Raw genomic sequence first — 19803 nt, 5'->3', positions numbered from 1 at the left:
TCAGTTCACCAAATACTAACTTTGGCATCATAGTGTGTTATGTTTTGCATGTCACCTGATCAGTTTATTCCAGCTCATCCGTCAAGTCACTCTCAGTACCGAACCGAGGTTCGTAGTGTTGGTCAGATCTTGATCAAACAAGATGCACGTGAAATCTTGAAGTTTTATTTTGAAGTATAAAAATATATTAAAAATTAAGATCGTGACAATTTTATTTGTTTTTTGGAATAAGATTGTTACAAATTATAATATAAATTATTTGTAAAAACATTTCATTTCATATAGCTAAACTATAGTTGAAATCGTTATACAAAAGAAATGAAAAATAATAATAATACTGGTGGAAAATAAAAGAATTTTGAAATTCTTGAATTTATGAAACTATTTATATTAAAAAAAATTAAATATAACTAAAGGTTGCAATTATTCTATTAATTTAAGTTAAAACACAAATTTATTTTATGATTTATATTAGATTAATATAATTTAATAGTTATTGATAATTTAATTGTAAAAGAGGATAAAATTGCCATCAAAATTTTATAAAGAGATAAATTGTCCACAATTGTGACTGGAATTTGAGAGAGATGTGAGCTGACAAAATTGTCATTAAAACACTAATTAAAGAGCAAAATAAGAAGATCAAATTTATCGCCATGACCCATTTTATATATAGTATACATTAAATGTATATTTAATTATTTTAGTTGACAAATGTTAAATCCAACTGTGATAAATATTGTCAAGGTTTGAGATACAATTTGATCAAAATTTAGGGTAAAATTTGACATTTGTCATAATAATTATATATGTGTTTGCTTTGTCAATAGTATTTTATGCTAGCCTATATTTAGCTGTTCTTGGTTGAAGACGTATATCAATTACCGCTGAGCTATGTTCGCTTTGGCCGAAACATAATTTGAATAACTTTTTATATTAAGGTGAAATTTTAAAATTGTTACCTAATGTCTATTTAGAATATCGAAAGCATATAATATAATTATGGTTTTAATAAATCCCTTATTTCAAGTTTACGTGTTCTCTTTTCAAACAAACAAAAGAAATTAGGTGTTCTTACCAAACCTGTATTTTATTGCCAGATAATAAAATATGATAAATTACAAATGGATAAATACGTATTTTAAAATGAATATATGTATTCTCAAATCACACATGACATGTCAATTATTGTTAGCATCGTGTTTCAGCCAAATAACAATGCTACAATTTAAAATTTAACATAATTTTCTGAAAAAAAAAAATTAAGAAGGCTACCATCACATCACTAGCTCAATTCAAGGATGTAATATTTGATACCGCATTTTTTTAAAGAATATGTGCTACTACTTTAATAATTTTCGATGTAATATTATCATGCAATCTTTAATTTCCCACCTAATTAAAAAAGGACCATTTTTAACACATAATGTATATTCAATTGGTTTAATTATCCAAATTTACACCAACGGCTATAATCAAGTTACTCACAATCACACGGCAGAATGCCATTGACAAATCACATCCTAAAAAACCTTTTTGTAAAAGAAAAAATAACGAGTAATTAGAGTCCCAATCAACAAATAATTAGGGATGGGTACACTGCTAGACTGTATGGATTCATATTACATACATGGATCGAGGTTTAAGATCGGTATAAGATGAGTCTTTAAAACTTTACAAACTTGTCCTCTTAAATATATATTAAACAAATAAATAAAATCAATTTGGACCAACAAAATGAAGTGTAAATCAATATATATTTTTAAATCTCTCCATTATAGGAAATCATAGGTTTCCCGTTTCATTATCTATTTGGAAAGCCCTAGTAACCCTCCTTCTCTTAATATCTTCCTTTGATCCATAGCCACCGCCATCCTCCCTTCATTATTATTTTCACCCTACATCTCTCTCTTGAACTCGCCGACGATTTCCATTTCGGTGACCAAGGGCAATGAATAGCGGTGGCATGACACCCACTCCGGTGATCGGTCTATTATGAACTCTGACATCTATGAGATCCAGTAGAGGCCATGAACTATGATGATCATAACTGCGACGATCTGCATCGGTGAGGACACGAAGGCGGCAACCCATGCACAGTGACCTGTCGTCAAACTACGATCGAATAACACCTACGATGCCTAGATCCGATAGCGAACGACAAGCTCCTAATTTGGGCGGCGGGAGACCACAGGTCACTTTCAGTTATAACCCTTACTCATCCAATCTAGATTGGACGGCCATGGTTTTTTTTGCAAAGCGAAAGTCTATGTTATGTATATAAGAGTATATGGAGTATATGTGGTATACATTTCTTTTAATTATATAATGTATAGATTGGATGGCCATGGTTTTTTTTTGCAAAGCGAAAGTTATGTTATGTATATAAGAGTATATGGAGTATATGTGGTATACATTCCTTTTAATTATATAATGTATATGCAACATATGTTGAGTATCTTATAGAGTATGTAGGGATGTGTACCAAATTGATATATATTATTATCATATATTATATAACCTACTATATGTCTATCCTGCGGTATATTATAAAATTAAAATGAAAACTATATTATATAATGATTGTTTTTTTTAGACACCGATTAGATACTATAATGATTGTTAAATTATGTTATATAATATAATAGTTTATTATACCAATAAAATATATATTATATAAAATTTTGAATGAGTATATATTTATAATCTGCAATGGAGAAAAATAGAGGTGGTTGGTATGGTAAGGGAACGGAAGGGATTTTTAAATTTTGTTTACAAAGTAAATTATGGAATTAATTGTGATATCATGAGATTTTTTAAAGTCAGATGTTGGGAGAGAGATTTGAAATACAAGAAAAATGGTGGATAAAAATCCAATCTAATTATTTTGAAAATCACAAACCAAATTAAATATAAATGTAATAATTGAGGACACAACTGAGATTAATAAAAAATTAAAAAATTCGGAATCAAAATATGTAAAATTAGGAAAAGCCATAGATTTATGAAATATTTTCTAATATTACTTACAAATTACAATTACTCGAAAAGTTATTGCAGAACCTAATATCGCGCGCGTTGGCGCGCGCCAATTGCATTCATAAACTACAAATAGAAACTCAAAGACTGCTAAAACCCTAAACCCCTCCGGCCTTACAAACTCTCAGTAAAAAGCTAGTAGCATCCAATTGCCTCCCCCCACTCACGACTCACGACTCCCTCCAGCGCCGACCTTCGAGCGGCGGCGTTCATCTCCGGCGGTGACCTGCGCGCGGCGGCGACTCTCTCAAGCGCGCTGTGGTAACCCTTCTCCAGCGTTTGACGGCATTCCTATCGGTTGAGATTTGGATTCGTTTTACAGTTATCAAACGTGAAACTTCAAACTCGGGCACGTACCACCACAGAATCCAGTTTCGTAAACATCGAGAGTTCAGGTTCGTTTTACAGTTTCTTGTTTTGTCTTCTGAATTTTCGTTTGCTTTACTGGAAACTAGCTGCTTCAAGCGCGGGTTTCGAACCATTCTAATTCAAAGCTGTATATGTTAGCTTGAAGTATTGAATTAGAGAAGAGAATTAGTTGGATTTATACTTAACCTTTGTGGTGGTTACGTTTGGCCATTGCTGCATGTCTGTTATGTGATGAGGAAGTCTGTCAATTATGGGGTGTATTTTATTTTCCAAGATATCGGGGGTAGGGGCTCCTTTTTTTTTTTTTTTATATATTTGAATTTTGAATTTGAATTAATATTTACTCTGCTGATGGTTGATCATGTTGCATGGACAGGTTGAGGCTGGGAAGACGGGAGAGTTGCTCTTGGAATTTCTTATCACTGCGGCTTGAATTATTTATAAATACGCATAATTTATACCAATTATTTTGTGAATAAGTTACTTCACTAATTATATATTTACTCTGTCACAGTTTTTGTAGTTTGGAGAAATACAGTATTCAATGGCCATTGACGGGAGATTTAAGCTTGAATCCGCACTGGAAAGATTTCTTTACCGTTGTCCAGCTCTTACACATCTCTCACCGTTTGATATGCTTATCAAAGAGGTATGTTTTCCCAATATTGCATATAATGTTTGGTAATTTTGAGAGCATGATTCTCAAATGGTATTTGAAATACCACAACAACGTAGCAATTTTAATATCAGTCCTTTTGACCGTTCCTATGATCGATATGAGATTACTGCCGGGAATTGAAGGATTTGTTTCTCTGCCTCTTATTATATCTTAACTCTCCTTTTTGTACTCTGGCTTTTATAGGGATATGCAGTGACTGAAGAGGAAGCGTTGAGTATTGCAGCAGAGCTGTTTCTGAATCCAAATCATTCAATAACTTTGTTAGGTTGTTTCCGCCCATTAGCTCAAAAGATTCTGGTCAGAGTTGTAGGATTGCTAAGACTTGTGCCCAATTTGAGATCAAACTCAGATATCACAGCTTCCAAAATTCACGAAGAGGACCTGAATGGAGTTGTCAATATAATTTCGCTTTATGACCAAAGAGGGAGGGGGCTTGATCTTCACGAGCTTGCTTGTCTAGCATTTTGTCGTGCCCTTGATTTGGCCCCCTTTTTATTAGGGTTTGTCACTCATCTCCTTAGTTTTGGCTCATGGCTTATTTAGTTCCAGTCGACGTAATTATAGGATAGCTTACTGCTTACCTAGTTTCAACTTTCAGTGTTATTATAATTAATTAAATTACTTATTAGTTACGTTGGTTGCTCAATATTAAAGGCTTATGACATCTTTGAGTAACACCTAGCCTTGTTTTCACTCTTTAAATTGGGGCACACCATTTGATTCTTTCCTGCACCACAATTTATTTGAAACAGAACATTTATGCTTGTGGGTGGCCATTTGGTAGCATCTCTTATTCCTTGTAAAACAGAAATTGGTAGTTTCTTTCTATTAGAATTTTTCAGTGTGGCCATCACACATTTAAATTTATGCAGCCACGGCTTTTATGAGTATTTTTAATAGTCTCCCCTTCTCTCACCCATGGATCATTGATCTTCTAATTGCTTTTCCTGCATGTAGTTATCAGTTCTTTATATTTTAACTTCTAAGGGAGTAGGCAAACTTTATGTTTGTGAACTTGCTATCTGATTTCAATTTGGATTTGTTTTGTTTGGTGCATCCGTATGTGTTTTTCATAGTCAATATGCATGTAATATTTCCATTCACTGTTTGAACAGGACTATTTTAGATTACTTCAAGTTTGCTCCATGCCCTTTTCAACGCATTGTGATCAAAGGAACAAGTTCCGAGGTTTGTAACAAGGTATGCATCTTTAATGTGTGTTGTTTTGAGTAAGGGACAAATTGTCATTAAAATGGAAAACATGAAGATCAGATATCCTCTCAAACATAGGCCAAGAGAGATTATGCGCCAACTGGCATTGATTTAATAGAAAAAAACCTCACTTAGGGCATCCAAAGAGGAGGCAAAGAGATAAAGTATATCCCAAAAAACTTGAGAAAATTCTTTATTGACCCCTTGAAAGATTTTTCCATGTCTTTCTTACCAAACCTTCCAAATTGTGGTCTTAATTGAAGTATAAAAATTGTGAGATTAGGACGGTTCAAAGCTGAAATCAAATCCTTCCAAAATGGGGCTTTCCGTACCTCCAAGAGAAATGACATGAAATAAACAAATGATTAGAATTTTTCATCTTCTTAAGGAAAGTTAGTTTCCCATAAAAAACGAATGGTCAGCATCTTCACCATTCTCTTTGTCCAAATGTATCACCACAGAAAGTAAAAATTAGTTGTATTTATTCTTTGATTCTTGTCATTTATGATTTATGTCGATGCTTTCATTACTTAAGGTTCATATAAAGATATTCATCTTTTGAGGCACTTATTTTCCATACACCTTATGGGAACTGGCAGAAAACACCAAATCCTAGGTTATGAGATTTAAGATTCCACTCTCCGGTCCCGATGAATTCAGCAGTCCCGAACATATATTTACTGTTTACCATGGCATAAGGAAGAACATCAAATGACCTTATCAGCCATTTTTCCTCCCAAAATTTCACAAGATCCCCATGCAAACCATTTTGAATAGTTACTTCTCCTGAGTGATTTTGTGACAGTTAACAATGGAAAACCAGAGACGTCTATGATTGCTATAATAACAACCCCATCCAGTTAACGAGCTGCTAGCATCTTTCTCATACTTACTCGAAATAATATACTAAAGGGCTTCACCTTCTGCAGGGTATCTCCAATTCACTTTGCTAACAAAGTCTCATTACCAGTGACTGAGGTGGCAACCTCCAAAGGTTGAGTAACTGCATTCCATATTGCTAGAGATTTGCCCATCCCACCGAAACTCTCTAATAACCTTTCCCACCTATAGCTACTTTGCTAGGATTTTAGAGATATAAGGGGAGTATGTAGGGATGTTGATTGACACTGATTGGGCGTATGTGTGTACTTATTGTGATGGGTTTTACTAAAACAATCACTTACCAAAATCCTTTGGAGTTGTGTGGCTAGGGTGTTATTGTGACTTATTTGGAGGGAAAGAAACCAAAGATCCTTACCAAAGAACATTAAAAAATAGAAAGACCTTGATTTTTGCAAACATGTATTGTTCGTGGCCCCTTGTTGTAGTACCCTACATTTTTTTAAAAAAATATTTTTTTGGGTAATCATAGTGGTTTTTTTTAATTAACTTGTAATTGCTCTTTTGGGTGGGGGTTTTTTCAACCTCTCTTCCCATAGGGTCTACTCTTTTTTGCCTTTTGTCTATAAATCCCGTTTCTTAGTAAAAAAACCTTCAACCAGCAGTCAATAATTTATTTGCCTGGATATTGGTGCTGTTTCAAGCATGTTCCTCTCCCTCATACAAAATTTTACTGCTGTCTACCTTTGAAGAAGATAACCCACCTGTTGATTTTCCCTCATCTAGAGTGCACTGCTTGCTGTTCGACTGTCTTACCGCCTCCTACTGGTGGAGTCTGAAACTTTTACCGAACTCTGGGATTGGTCGTGTTTTCTGGACCTCATGAAGCAGCTATCGAACATTGATCAACACCATTCGAGAGTTTTATCTGATATAAGATGGTGTGGGATACAGATATTGTCGATTGTGCTCAAGTTGGGTTATGAAGCAACCACAAAATGGTCTTCTGGGTCTGAAGAAACATTTGCTTGCTTACTGCGGTTTGGTCCTAACCTTGGTGTTTTCTGTAATATAACAAAAAGTACTTGTACAAGCTTCATGCTGCTTTTGTCATTTGCAGATGGGAAGATTTTTGTCAGGATGTATCCTTGGAGAAAGCTGGCTTGTATATTGAGTTATTTGAGGAAGATTTGGATTCTCAAGGCATAAGAGCTGATTTTAGCTCAGAAAACTGCCAGCTTGGCAACTGTAGCTTCAGTGGTTCTGCCATTTTCTCATTGGATCATGATGAGATTGAACGACCAATGAGAAGTCAACGGCTTGCTACATGGTAGTACTATCACACTCTGTTTTTTTGAACAAGAACAGAATTATTTTTTGTCAAGATTCCATATTTTTTAATTAGCAATAATTAGCAATTATTTAGGGATTCCTTTTTCTTTGTTCCTTTCTTTATGTTTGATGTAATAATTTACTTCATACAGGGACGGTCAGCTAGCTGAATATTCATTTGTTATGACATCATCTATAAAGAAAAGTTATGAGATGGTTATGTTGGCATTGAGTCAAAAGTGGCCAGTTCTTTTGTATGGTCCCCCTGGAGCTGGGAAATCTGCTCTCATAAACAAGATAGCCAGTGATAGCCATAACCAAGGTGGTAATTGTTTTTGCGGTTCAGTTGACATGATTTATTTGGATCCTTCTGTCTTAATGTGTATATCTAGTCTCAATCGTGCCCTTTTACTTGATCTTGGAACAAGACGATTTAAGAATGTTTAATGACGGGTCCATTGCTATAGATGTGCAATGTTCAAGCTCACATCTGCTTCATATGGGCTGATGACAATTTCATTAAAATATAATATATATTTATATTCTTCGTCTTGTTCCTATCCTGTCAAGAAGTGAATAATTACGAAGAAAATAATAGAGTAGATTATCTTTGTCCTATGTCTTATGATAACTTTTCTTAGTTTTGTATTATAAACAGACTGGCCTGTATTCCAGTTTCCTCTTCTTGAGAATTTGAAATTTGCATCATATTAACTTGGGGGTTGTGTTAAGGAAATCGAATCTCTTATGTGATTTTGTGGATATGTGGTCAGTTTATAATTTTAAATTAGGAGATCAATTATGAGGAATTCTGTTTGGATTTCTTAGCCCTTAGAGTTCTATTTAGACCAGGATTCTTGAATTATAAATAGCATTATGTTGTCAAATTTTTTAATTAAAACTTTTCTTGATTCTTGAATTTGTTGAGATTTGAGCTTCTATTTTCCTCCCAACTTAATTTTTTTTACCTTCCCTCTTATCCTTATTCTTCCCTTAGAGGTCTTGGGTCACTTGCTTTGAATATTCTTTGACACCGGATAACCTTCACAAATTCCTTACAAGATATTACATTGGATATCCTCATTTGATAATCTTTTTATTTCTTTCTTTTTTCTCAGTTCTTTTCATCCACATGGATGACCAAATTGACGGTAAGATGTTGATTGGAAGTTATGTTTGTGCGGAACGCCCTGGTGAGTTTAGGTGGCAGCCTGGTTCACTTACACAGGTGCGTTTTGTTTTATTGAGACATATATTTATTATGCTATTCATATATGTTTGTCGTTTCGACCACTATGTATTTTGGTTTTCCAGGCTGTTCAGAATGGACTTTGGGTTGTTCTTGAGGATGTGGACAAGGCGCCATCTGATGTGCATTCCATTCTATTGCCACTACTAGAAGGTGGAAACAAATTCTCAACTGGGCATGGGGAGGTACTTTTCCCCATAGATTTCAATAAAAATATTGAATAAAAGATGGTACTAAGCAATATTTTATTTTTAATGAAAAATAATTCTTCAAGGACTTATGGACAAGCGTTCATTGTAATTTTGGGCTTTATGTGTGAGTTGTTTTGTTTTCTTGCCCAATTTTTTTTTAAGAAAAGTAGGAGAATTACTCTGTTATTTTTCCATTATAGTTGCTTAAGTTGGAATCAGGAATGTATTATTTCGCCTTTTGCTTTTGTCTTTTTGTCTTTTAGTTTTCTTCGCTATCGTTAGGAGTTTGTATCCTTTGAACAATTTGTTCCTTTTCATTAATAAATGAGAAGTTTGTATCTTGTTTAAAAAAAAAAAAAGAAAAGTAGGTGAATTATCAACCAGCTTTACCTAATAAGGATTCTAATTTATACGCCACTGAATTATATTTGTTTCATAACTTAATCTGGTTCAGGTTATTGAATTTTTCGAGTCATCGGGGTTTTTGGTTATCTCTTTTTGGTTGCTCTTCTCATTTATCAGCATAACTTTGTTCTTGTACTCTATTTCTGTTAGCTAGTCATTGATTCTTATACCATTGATGATCCCTTTATCTCTTATATTATTGGGAAATAGAATGACACAGTCCAAGAATTCTAGATTTATCAGCATAACTTTGTTCTTGTACTCTCTCTTTCCCTCCTTCCCAATCTCACTAACTCCCACCCTCTCTCCCTACCCATGAAATCTAGATTTCTTCCGTCCAATCCTCTCATATCGTGGGTTTAGATTCTAAGAAATCGGTACACCTATTTCACATTTTGAGCTGCACCCTCATGGAAGGTGAAACTAAAAATTTGAAAAATATACCATATCTGTTGAAACTTGCAAAACCAATTCTGGTTGGTTGGAGGGCTTGTCTGACTGACTGACTTAACAATGTCTTGACTTTGTCTTTCTCACTCCAGTTTGTATCTTTGGACATTTTAGGTTCCTTTTCATTTATCAATGAAAAGTTCGTTTCTTGTTAAAAAAAAGTCTCGACTTTGTGAAAAGTCTCGACTTTGTGATAATCTCGCAATTACGTTTAAGTAACAGCCAACAGGGTTTCCCAATCTTGGCCTCTTTTTGCTGCTAGTTTCAAGCTCTGCCAAACCAACAAGAGAAAGAACTGCAGGTTTGAAAACTTTATATCTGTTTTTTCGGTATTTGAGAAGATTCAAAAGACCTCCAAGTCTGCTACACTTTTTTCTTCTAGTTTCTACCTAGAGTTCTGAGAAAATGAAAGTCCAATTTAGTAGGTGCTTATCCACCAACATTTGAGACAAACTCTTGAGAATTTCCTTTGACCAATTGGAGAGCCTTTTTGTAACTCCTTTTGTTTGGGATCTTCCCCTTTTGTACATCTTTACCATTTCATTTCATTAATAAACTCTGTTTCTCCTAAAATAAAAATCCTTTGACAGATAAAATTCCAGCAGGTGCCTACCAGCACTAAATATTCAACATAGTTGGTTCCTTTATTAAACAAATTCAGTTCTGTTGGCCAGCTATGCAATGGTCAGTCTCGTGGATGGTTCAATTTCCATTTTAATGGACTCTGAATAATTTTCACCATGAAACATTGGAAATCCCAAAGGAATTTAGGAGCTTTTTGACCACAGTTTTTGACTTAAGTAGTGGCAGTGGAAGATCAGCATCCTGTGCATTGTTCTCTCTTCCAAGTTTCCACTATTACAAGCCTTCTTCAGAAGTCTATTAACACGTGTCCATGACATTGACAAGAAGGGAGGGAGAAAAAGGGTCACAGTTCAGTTTAGTTATTTTTTTGTTGTTTGTTGTTTCCTCCTCTCTCATATGATCTCCCATCCATCTTATTCAGATGAACTGCCTGTATTTATATCATGTCATTTGTGCATTTTCCCCTTGCACTCTGCACCAGTATATATAATTTTTAGGATGTGTAATTTTGTATATAAATTTTGGCTTGCAAACTTGAACTATGCTCAATAAGGCATATATCATCAACTAAAAGGTTGGAGATTCGAATTCCCACCCCAAATGTTTGAACTAAAGAAAAAGTAAATTTTGGCTTTGCCGTTTACTGTCTTCCATGGACTTTTTACAGTTAGTCCCTTCTAAGATTATTGGCAAGTAAAGTTTCTTTTTAGAACTTTCTTTCACCAACTCTCTGGTCTAGTGAGGATATCTCATCCCCCTCCCTTAAAGTTTGGCTTATAAAATACAAGCTTTTCTCCGTTTCCTATAAAAAAAGCTCCCCTTGGCCGTGGAGGGGGGAAGGATCGCTTATCTTCAATTTTGTTTTTCCTGTGTTTCTTTGATGGAACTTGTTTCTTATCTAGAAAATTGATGGGTACATCTGCAGGAAGTAAAGGTGGGGAAAAATTTTAGGCTTTTTGCTACCATATCAGCCTATATACTGGATCAATTTCAGAACAAAGAAGGTTTGTAGAACTAATGTAGCATTTTATTTTGATTTCCTTATTGTTATTATTTCTGCCATTATTTCTATATAAAAGTTTTATCCCTTTTCAACTTTTTGCATTTTATATGGAAGTTTTGGAACCATGGTGTGGAGTTACAGTACTCCACTACACTGGCTGGACTACTTTGCTCTCTGAGTAAATTTTGTGATTTCTTTTAGAAAAACCGCTCTTCAAAGACGAGTAGAAATCTCACAATTATTTGTGGGATTAATGGGACGGGCATCCATCTTGTAACTCCATGATTTTTTCTCTCTTTAATAATATTTCTCAGCTTCTTATAATTTTTTTGGAAAAGTGTGCTTTTTTATAAAAAATATAAATTAATTTTACATTTAAAAAAATATATTTTTATATTGTTAAGATTTAACTTTTTAATCCAGTGCTTTATGCTGAAGCCCTAAGACCTACTGCACTAGTGGGCCACATGCTTTAGAAAACACTTGTAGGACGAATGATATTATTGAGTTTGGTTGTAGAGCATTAACTTCGATTCTGCGTTGTAGTTGCAATGCTTGAACATTTATTCTGGGACTCAGTTTCCTCCCCTCATATCTCTGAACTCTTTGGGTTTCAATCCTCTGTTCTCTCACTCTCTCCTCTCTCACACACACACTTGTTACTGAAAACAAAGAGGATTGAGGAGGCGTTCTTGATTTATTCTGCTCCTAAATATCTATTATTGTGCTTTCTATGTGGAGTTATGCACTATAGCCATGCATTTGCTAGATTGCACTTGATGATTAGATTTCAAGTAATTTGTTGGTAAAAACTAAAAGTAGCTGCTCTTTGTTCCTCCTGGCCCCCTATTTTCCCATTTTCTCTTCCTCTTATCTCTTTGATAAATGGACATGCATATTGTTTCATTCAGGTTTTGCATACGTGCATTGTTTTGTCGATTGGAAAAGTACTTACAGGTGATAGTTTTCTCTCTCACTCTCTCTCTCTCTAATATGGCGGCAGGTGGAAGTACAATTGGTATGCTTTGGAGGAAAGTGATGATTGGCCCTCCAAGCAATGAGGACTTACATAGTATAGTTAAAATTCAGTATCCAACTCTTGAGTCTATTGCATCAAAATTAGTTGGTGAGTCTGAATTTTCTTGCAGGGATTTCTGAACCTTGCTTTTCATTGCACAAGTGTTACACGTGGTTAATTTATTTATTTTCTTATTCATTTGGTAGAAACTTTGCAAAGGGTGAATTCTTATGCCCAACAACTTCTTGGATTTCGCTGTGAAGAATCTTCTTCAATTAGTTATCCTAACCGGTTCTCATTAAGGTATTTAAATATATATATATATTTTTTTGGTATGCTGCTTTGTTTTGCCTGGATTTAATAGGTTGTTATGGGACTTGATGACAGGGATCTTCTTAAATGGTGCAAACGCATTGCAGGTTTGGGTTTCAGTTTTATGGGTGATGATTTTTCAGCTTACCAATGCCAGTGCATTTATCAGGAGGTTTGATGTTGTCATATTTATGTGCCTATATTATTATTATTCTTCTTTTGGCAAGAAAGTGATTTCATTGATGAATGAAACTACAAGAGGTGACCCCTGATAAAAGATTGTAAAAGAGCTGTCCAATTATCTACAAGGTCATTAAGACTATAATTTATAAAAGGGGTAGTGGCATTTACAACAAGTAAGAGCTAATAATACAGCTCTATCAAAAAATCTATTGAAAGGAATGGATAAGTCATTTATGTGCCTTTACCTTGTTGTGAGTTTTTTTGCTATAGAAAACTGGTAAACCTGTCGGTTCAATTCTCAGGCAGTTGATATATTTGCCGCTTTCTCAACTTCGGCGGAGAACCGGTTGACTATTATGAAGGAAATAGCAAAGTTATGGGTAGGAGATGCTTCAGTACCTGGGACGCTATACCCTCAATATAAACCGGCAGTTCAGGTTGCATGTCATTTTAAGTAACATATGTTTTTTTGCTTATACAGTTATACTGGAGAGCATTCAACTGATTTTTCACCTTGTATGAATATTTATCTTTTGAGTAATATTCAGTTTATCCTTTCGCAAATTTGTTGCAGGATTCACTCACAGATTTAAGAGTTGGGCGAGTTAATCTTCAAAGAGTTCAACCAACTGTTAAGTCTTAATTATTTACCTTTATGTTTCTATATTTTAATGGCTTCCTTGCTTATACTTATGTGTACTGTGCAGTTGAACCATAAAATTCAGCCTTTTGTTGAGATTCGTAGTTCTTTGCATGTGCTTGAGAGAATAGCTTGCTCTATTAAGTATAATGAGCCTGTCCTCCTGGTTGGTGAAACTGGTACCGGGAAGACTACGCTTGTGCAGAGCTTGGCAAGAAGGATTGGTCATAAATTTACTGTCTTGGTATATTGCTTCTCTGTCTAATTCTTCTCCATTTATTCACTTTTTTAGTTGTTCCAATTTTTGAACCATTACTATCTGTTTTTTTTTTCCAGAATTTGAGCCAGCAAAGTGACGTTGCCGATTTGTTAGGTGGTTTTAAACCTATTGATGCACAATTTATTTGCTTTTCCCTTTACAAGGAATTTGAGGATCTCTTTTCAAAAACATTCTCTCTAAAGGTATCCTCTATTTCAGAGACTCTCCTTTCGTAGTTGCTAGTCTTGTATTGTATTTCTTAAGTGATTCATTTGTTCTATGTTAATATTCAGGTCAATGGGGACTTTTTAGCTCGTTTGCAAAAGCATTTTGGTGATAAGAATTGGAAAATGCTACTAGCTGGGTTTGAGAAAGGTGTTAAATTTTTCAAGAGGTCAATTGTAGTGGGGCGATCTAGTTCTGATAAAAAGCGGAAGAAGCCATACGTTGAAGATTCAATCAAAGCTTGGGAAAATTTTTCTTTGAAGCTTGAAGCTGCCAAAGGGCAGATTGATGCCTCATCTGGGATGGTTTTTTCATTTGTTGAAGGTGCTTTTGTGACTGCACTTAGAAACGGAGAATGGATTTTGCTGGATGAGATTAATTTGGCTCCCCCGGAAACCTTGCAGAGAGTTATTGGAGTCCTTGAAGGGGATAGCGGATCACTCTGTTTGGCTGAAAGAGGCGATGTCACCTATATTTCTAGACATCCAAATTTTCGGATATTTGCTTGTATGAATCCTGCCACTGATGCTGGAAAGCGTGATTTGCCTGTCTCTCTTAGAAGCAGATTTACGGAGTTCTTCGTGGATGAGGTGCTAGACGATGAAGATTTGGCTTTATTTGTTAGTCAATTTATGGATGACTGTCAAGCTAATCGAGAACTAGTAAATAGAATTGTATTATTCTATAAAGCAGTAAAAAAGGGATCTGAAGAAAAGCTACAAGATGGCGCTAATCAGAAGCCACAGTATAGTTTAAGGTCACTTTACCGTGCTCTCGAATACACCCGAAAAGCTGAAAGACGTTTTGGTTTCTTTAGAGCGCTATATGATGGTTTTTGTATGTTTTTCTTGACCATGTTGGATCATCCGAGTTCGCAGATAATGAACCAATTGATTTTGTCACATCTGTTAGCGGGAAAGATACCTCCTTCAATATCTTTTGATGCTTACTTATCTCCAAAAGAGGACATTCGTTCTAATTTCGCCGAGAGTTATGTATTGACTAAGAGTGTCAGGGAGCAGCTTAGGAACTTGGCACGTGCTGTTTTGATCAAGCGATATCCTGTCCTCTTGCAAGGACCCACTTCGAGTGGGAAAACTAGTCTTGTTAAGTATCTTGCTGGGCTTATAGGTCATGAATTTGTAAGGATCAATAATCATGAACACACAGATTTGCAGGAATATCTAGGTACTTACCTCACTAATTCTTCTGGAAATCTTGTGTTTCAAGAAGGCATGCTAGTTAAGGCTGTAAGGAATGGTTATTGGATAGTCCTTGATGAGCTTAACTTGGCTCCTTCTGATGTGCTTGAAGCATTGAATCGACTGCTTGATGACAACAGGGAACTTTTTGTGCCTGAACTCAGGGAAACTATACAGGCACATCCAAATTTTATGCTGTTTGCCACCCAAAACCCTCCCACTTTCTATAGTGGCCGTAAAATGCTTTCTCGAGCTTTTCGCAATCGTTTTGTGGAGATCCATGTGGATGAAATACCAGAAGATGAGTTGAGCACGATAGTAGAGAAGAGGTGTGAAGTTCCCCAAAACTATGCTAAAAAGATGGTAGATGTGATGAAGGAATTGCAGTTATTCAGGCAAAGTAGTAAAATATTTTCTGGAAAGCATGGATTCATAACACCACGAGACTTGTTTCGATGGGCTTATCGTTTCAAGGAATTTGGATGCTCATATGAAGATTTAGCTAGAGATGGTTATTATCTTTTAGCAGAAAGATTACGTAATTTGGTTGAGAAATCTGTGGTGCTGGAAGTTTTGGAGAGAAATCTCCGAGTTAAACTTGTGCCTGAGGTCTTGTATAAGCAGGTATTTTTATCTTTCTTTGCTTGTTCATGCTGTTTGTTAATGGTTTTGGTGGCTAGTACTAGTATAATTGTCCAATAAAATGTATCTCTTTCTCAGCTGAATAAACTAAATTTGGTCGTAAGAAAGAAACTACGAAGACTAGAACAGTGACTTTTTAAGTTTATATGTATGTTTCTGCTGTAGTAATCTTCTGCCTCTGTTTTCCATTCGTGTTGGTGGCCGTGGCCTTTTGAATTGGGGAGTCCCAACTTGAGGACGTTGGACTGGTTTTAGAAAATGAATTTTTCTGAGTACTTTCATTTAGAAACCTTTCTTTCTTTTTAATTATTTATTTTATTTTAAATTTATTTAAGGCAAATATAGCATTGTAGGGGGTTATATAATATTTTGGTGACTGATCTCAAAGTAAGTAATAGTAAATCATAAACATGCATTACGTAGTCAGGTGTTGACATTTTCATATTTAATCATGTGATAACTGCAAACTTATGCTTAATGAAGGGTATCCACAATTTTTTTTCAGGACACTAATGGAGGGGAGTTTTCAATTAGGATGAGTGATGGTGTGGTAATTTCAAGGAGTCTTCCAAAGTACGTGCTTAAAGATACCCAGTTCCTTCTTATCAAAAAGATACCCCTTTCCTCCAGTTTGTTTTGGCAGCTTTTACGGGCCATTTTTCTGACTTCTAATATTTTAATTGCAGTATTACCTTGACTAAGAGTATGCAAAGATTATGGTTTCTTGTAGAAAGATGCTATAAAAATGGTAGGAACCGTGAACCTGTCCTCTTGGTTGGTGAAACTGGGGGTGGAAAGACTACCATTTGTCAACTGTTGAGTGCTCATATGAACAAAAAATTACACATTTTGAATTGCCATCAATACACGGAGACGTCAGACTTTATTGGGGTAAGTAATCTATTACAATTCTTAGCTCTTGCAGCTTGAATTTTATGAATGTCATGGTTTGTTAAGCTTGATAATCGTGAACTGTTATTAGGGGTTTTATCCTAATAGAGAGAGATCGAAGCTTACATCACAGTATAAAAAAGAAGTGCAGGAGTTGATATTGAAGATATCTGAGTACAGTCTTGGGATGGTAAGTTCGTAACCGCTTTATTTTGTTAATACTGTTGTTTTATTGATTGTTATTTAATACAGTTTGCATTTCTAGTCTATTTCTTGCGATATAGGGCAAGTGTCTTCAACCCTAGATTCCCTGGAACGTATCATGGAAGTTCTTAGAGAAAGCAGGGGGAACTGTAATAGTCTCAGCATAAAGGAGCTGGAGCACATAAAAATGAAGCTTACAGAGTTGCATAAACAGTGGCAGACGATTTTCACCTGGCAGGACGGTCCGCTGGTGCAAGCAATGAGAGATGGTGATATGTTCCTTATAGATGAAATTTCTCTTGCTGATGATAGTGTGCTTGAAAGATTGAACAGTGTGTTAGAACCAGAAAGAACGCTGGTAATATTACTGTGCTATTCTTAGATTACTTTTTTAGTCGTGCTTGATTTTTGTTTAGTGGTTATGTTTTGGTTTCATATAAAAAAGTGCTGCATTTTTACCGTTGTGCCATTCTTCTACTGTAGAATGCGAAAAAGTTTCTTAATTCTGTAGTAGAGAAGGTCCTTCTTGGGTTTCTTTCTGTACTTGATTTGCAGACAATTCCCATTATTTTTATTCTTCAGGATTAGATGCTTTGATGTATATATGTGCCTGTTGTCCTCTTTTCTTGTTGAAGAAGTTTGCTTTCATCTATAATTCGATGGTTTGACAGAATAGCAAATTATTTTTCTTCAAATCTTTCTGCGATGATTTTTGAAGAAAGTCAACATGTTCAGGATGTGGCTACTGTAGCTGTTATCTGAGAATTTGCAAGAAACTGATGCATTTTTGAGAAAGGGGGGAAAAGTAGAGAAGAAATTATACGGCTACCTATGCCTTTTGGCCTTGGAAGGTTTATTTTAGGACTTGTTAGGAAAATGTTTTCAGACAGGTTTTCGCTTTTTTAAGACATAAATTCAATAATTATATTCTCAGAAAGGTGCTTTTTAAAAATTAAGATGACCTATTCGTTTAGAACAAATGAAATTATCATTTGTTTCAAAATTACCGATTTCAATGTGTATAATAATGTTAACATGTACAAGTCATCCAATTACAATTTTTAATTTCTTTTTGCTAGTCAATATATTCTTTTGTTTCTTACCCAAAAAAATCTTTTGGTGAGAATAACAGAAAAGTGTTTTAAGGACTCTCTGTTTCATGACAACTTTTTTCCATGTTCTTGAGAACATGTAGATTTGGTTTTAATTTTTGTTTTATAATATTTCCAGTTAATTATTTATGCTCTCTGTTTCAGATAGTCATAATATTTCTTTTATATTCTTTCGCATTATAAAAGTATTTTTTTCTGGTTTTATCCTCACCCTTCTGCACCAAAATAGAAGAGAAAAAGTAAAATATTATTGACTGCTGTTTCATAGTTTTGACTAGTGCTGAGAAAGTTAGATTTATTGTCTTACATAGCCGACGACATGATAGGTAGACAGCATGAGATTTGATTCCATTTGGATCTTTCTGCAACTAGTAATCAGTCTCTTTTGGTGTAAATGTTTTGCAGTACATACAGGTTTTTGTTTCATGAGTTCTGCTATATCTGTAGTTATAAGTTTATTGTAATACTTGCCAAGTTGTTTTAAGTGTTGCTCCATTTTACATTGTGATGAACATTTGTAGGCTTTGGCTGAGAAAGGAGGACAATTTCTGGAAACAGTGACCGCTCACCCTGAGTTCTTTCTCTTCGCAACTATGAATCCTGGTGGTGATTATGGTAAGAAGGAGCTATCTCCAGCTCTTCGTAATAGGTTTACGGAGATATGGGTTCCTCCTGTTGGGGAGCTGAACGAGCTCAGAAGTATTGCTCTGACAAGGTAGGTTCTTTGCGTCTTTTTATCATGGCAGCAATATTTAATCAAATATTCCGTGATTTTTACTAGCATATATGTTTACAGGATTTCCAATCCTAGAGTTACACATCTCGTGGATCTAATGCTAAGTTTTTGGGAGGTATGTTTCCTTGCTATATGAATGAAATTTGTTCTTTTGGAACCAGAGTATAGCTTATTCTTCACATATTAATGGGTTAGTATTAATTTAAAGTCCTACCATCTGTGTTATCCCATCATCGTTTTCTAAGAGTATGTTCCTTTTTTTCCCTTTTCCTTCTTTCCTTTTTATGAAGGAAAGAAAAATTTTCAGTGATGAAATTAAAATTCAATTGACTTCTGACATATTCAGCTATTATTGTTTGAGATGCTAAACAACAGATAACTAACCATCATGATTGATTAATATCTGACAGCTATAATTGTTTCAGATGCTACCGCAAGTTAAGAAAACACCTTTTATTACGTCAATCCTGCAGCTTGGTTTGTTTCTCGTACCCATTTATTAAATAATTTATTTCTGTTGATTACAGTGGTTTAACCAGCTTCGATCAGGGAGAGTGCTCACAGTAAGAGATCTACTTTCTTGGGTTGCCTTTATTGATTCAACCGAGAGGAATCTAGGGCCTGAATATGCATTCCTTCATGGAGCATTCCTTGTTCTGCTAGACGGTTTAAGTTTAGGTAATTCCTGCAGCGTTACATGTTTGCTAGAAACCTTGCAGTTCTTTAATGATGTTTTATGGGCTATTTATGCTTATGCTTGGGAACCCAGAATTAACATTAAATATTTGACTTCTTCACTATTTAACTATATCTTTACACTTCTTATTTTTCCTGTGTATATTTATAAGTACAACCCATCTTCATGGACAAACTCAGTTGAAATGCCTAATAAGGAACTAAGTTTGATGGAATATTAGTAATGAAATGGAAAAAGTGGGAAGAAAGTGGAGTAAAAACGGGTAAAGATACAACATGAAGCCAAGGGGACACATATTTTAGATGAGCTAATAGAAAATGGGTGAATA

The 19803-nt window shown here is 35.0% G+C and overlaps 1 protein-coding gene across 1 annotated transcript in view; it reads left to right on the top strand.

Annotated features, from left to right (window-relative positions):
* Positions 1–3129: 3129 nt before the first annotated feature.
* Positions 3130–19803, top strand: part of LOC111020190 (midasin-like protein) — a 41220-nt gene continuing 24546 nt past the window's right edge. Inside the window, exons 1-25 of the mRNA XM_022296780.2 lie at positions 3130–3434; positions 3785–4057; positions 4271–4587; positions 5203–5287; positions 6926–7179; positions 7260–7469; positions 7624–7793; positions 8590–8699; positions 8786–8905; positions 11277–11355; positions 12358–12480; positions 12579–12675; positions 12760–12856; positions 13170–13304; positions 13442–13498; positions 13575–13751; positions 13844–13969; positions 14060–15817; positions 16341–16408; positions 16522–16726; positions 16818–16916; positions 16992–17288; positions 18564–18757; positions 18839–18893; positions 19306–19456. Coding sequence (XP_022152472.1) covers positions 3953–4057; positions 4271–4587; positions 5203–5287; positions 6926–7179; positions 7260–7469; positions 7624–7793; positions 8590–8699; positions 8786–8905; positions 11277–11355; positions 12358–12480; positions 12579–12675; positions 12760–12856; positions 13170–13304; positions 13442–13498; positions 13575–13751; positions 13844–13969; positions 14060–15817; positions 16341–16408; positions 16522–16726; positions 16818–16916; positions 16992–17288; positions 18564–18757; positions 18839–18893; positions 19306–19456 — 5089 coding nt within the window. The 5' untranslated portion in view covers positions 3130–3434; positions 3785–3952. The remainder of the gene's footprint in view (positions 3435–3784; positions 4058–4270; positions 4588–5202; positions 5288–6925; positions 7180–7259; positions 7470–7623; positions 7794–8589; positions 8700–8785; positions 8906–11276; positions 11356–12357; positions 12481–12578; positions 12676–12759; positions 12857–13169; positions 13305–13441; positions 13499–13574; positions 13752–13843; positions 13970–14059; positions 15818–16340; positions 16409–16521; positions 16727–16817; positions 16917–16991; positions 17289–18563; positions 18758–18838; positions 18894–19305; positions 19457–19803) is intronic.

This window comes from Momordica charantia, assembly GCF_013281855.1.
Source record: "Momordica charantia cultivar OHB3-1 chromosome 9 unlocalized genomic scaffold, Mcharantia_2.0 BLBB01000009.1, whole genome shotgun sequence".
In the NCBI taxonomy this organism is placed as follows: Eukaryota; Viridiplantae; Streptophyta; class Magnoliopsida; order Cucurbitales; family Cucurbitaceae; genus Momordica; species Momordica charantia.
This window is presented reverse-complemented; position numbering and strand designations above follow the sequence as displayed.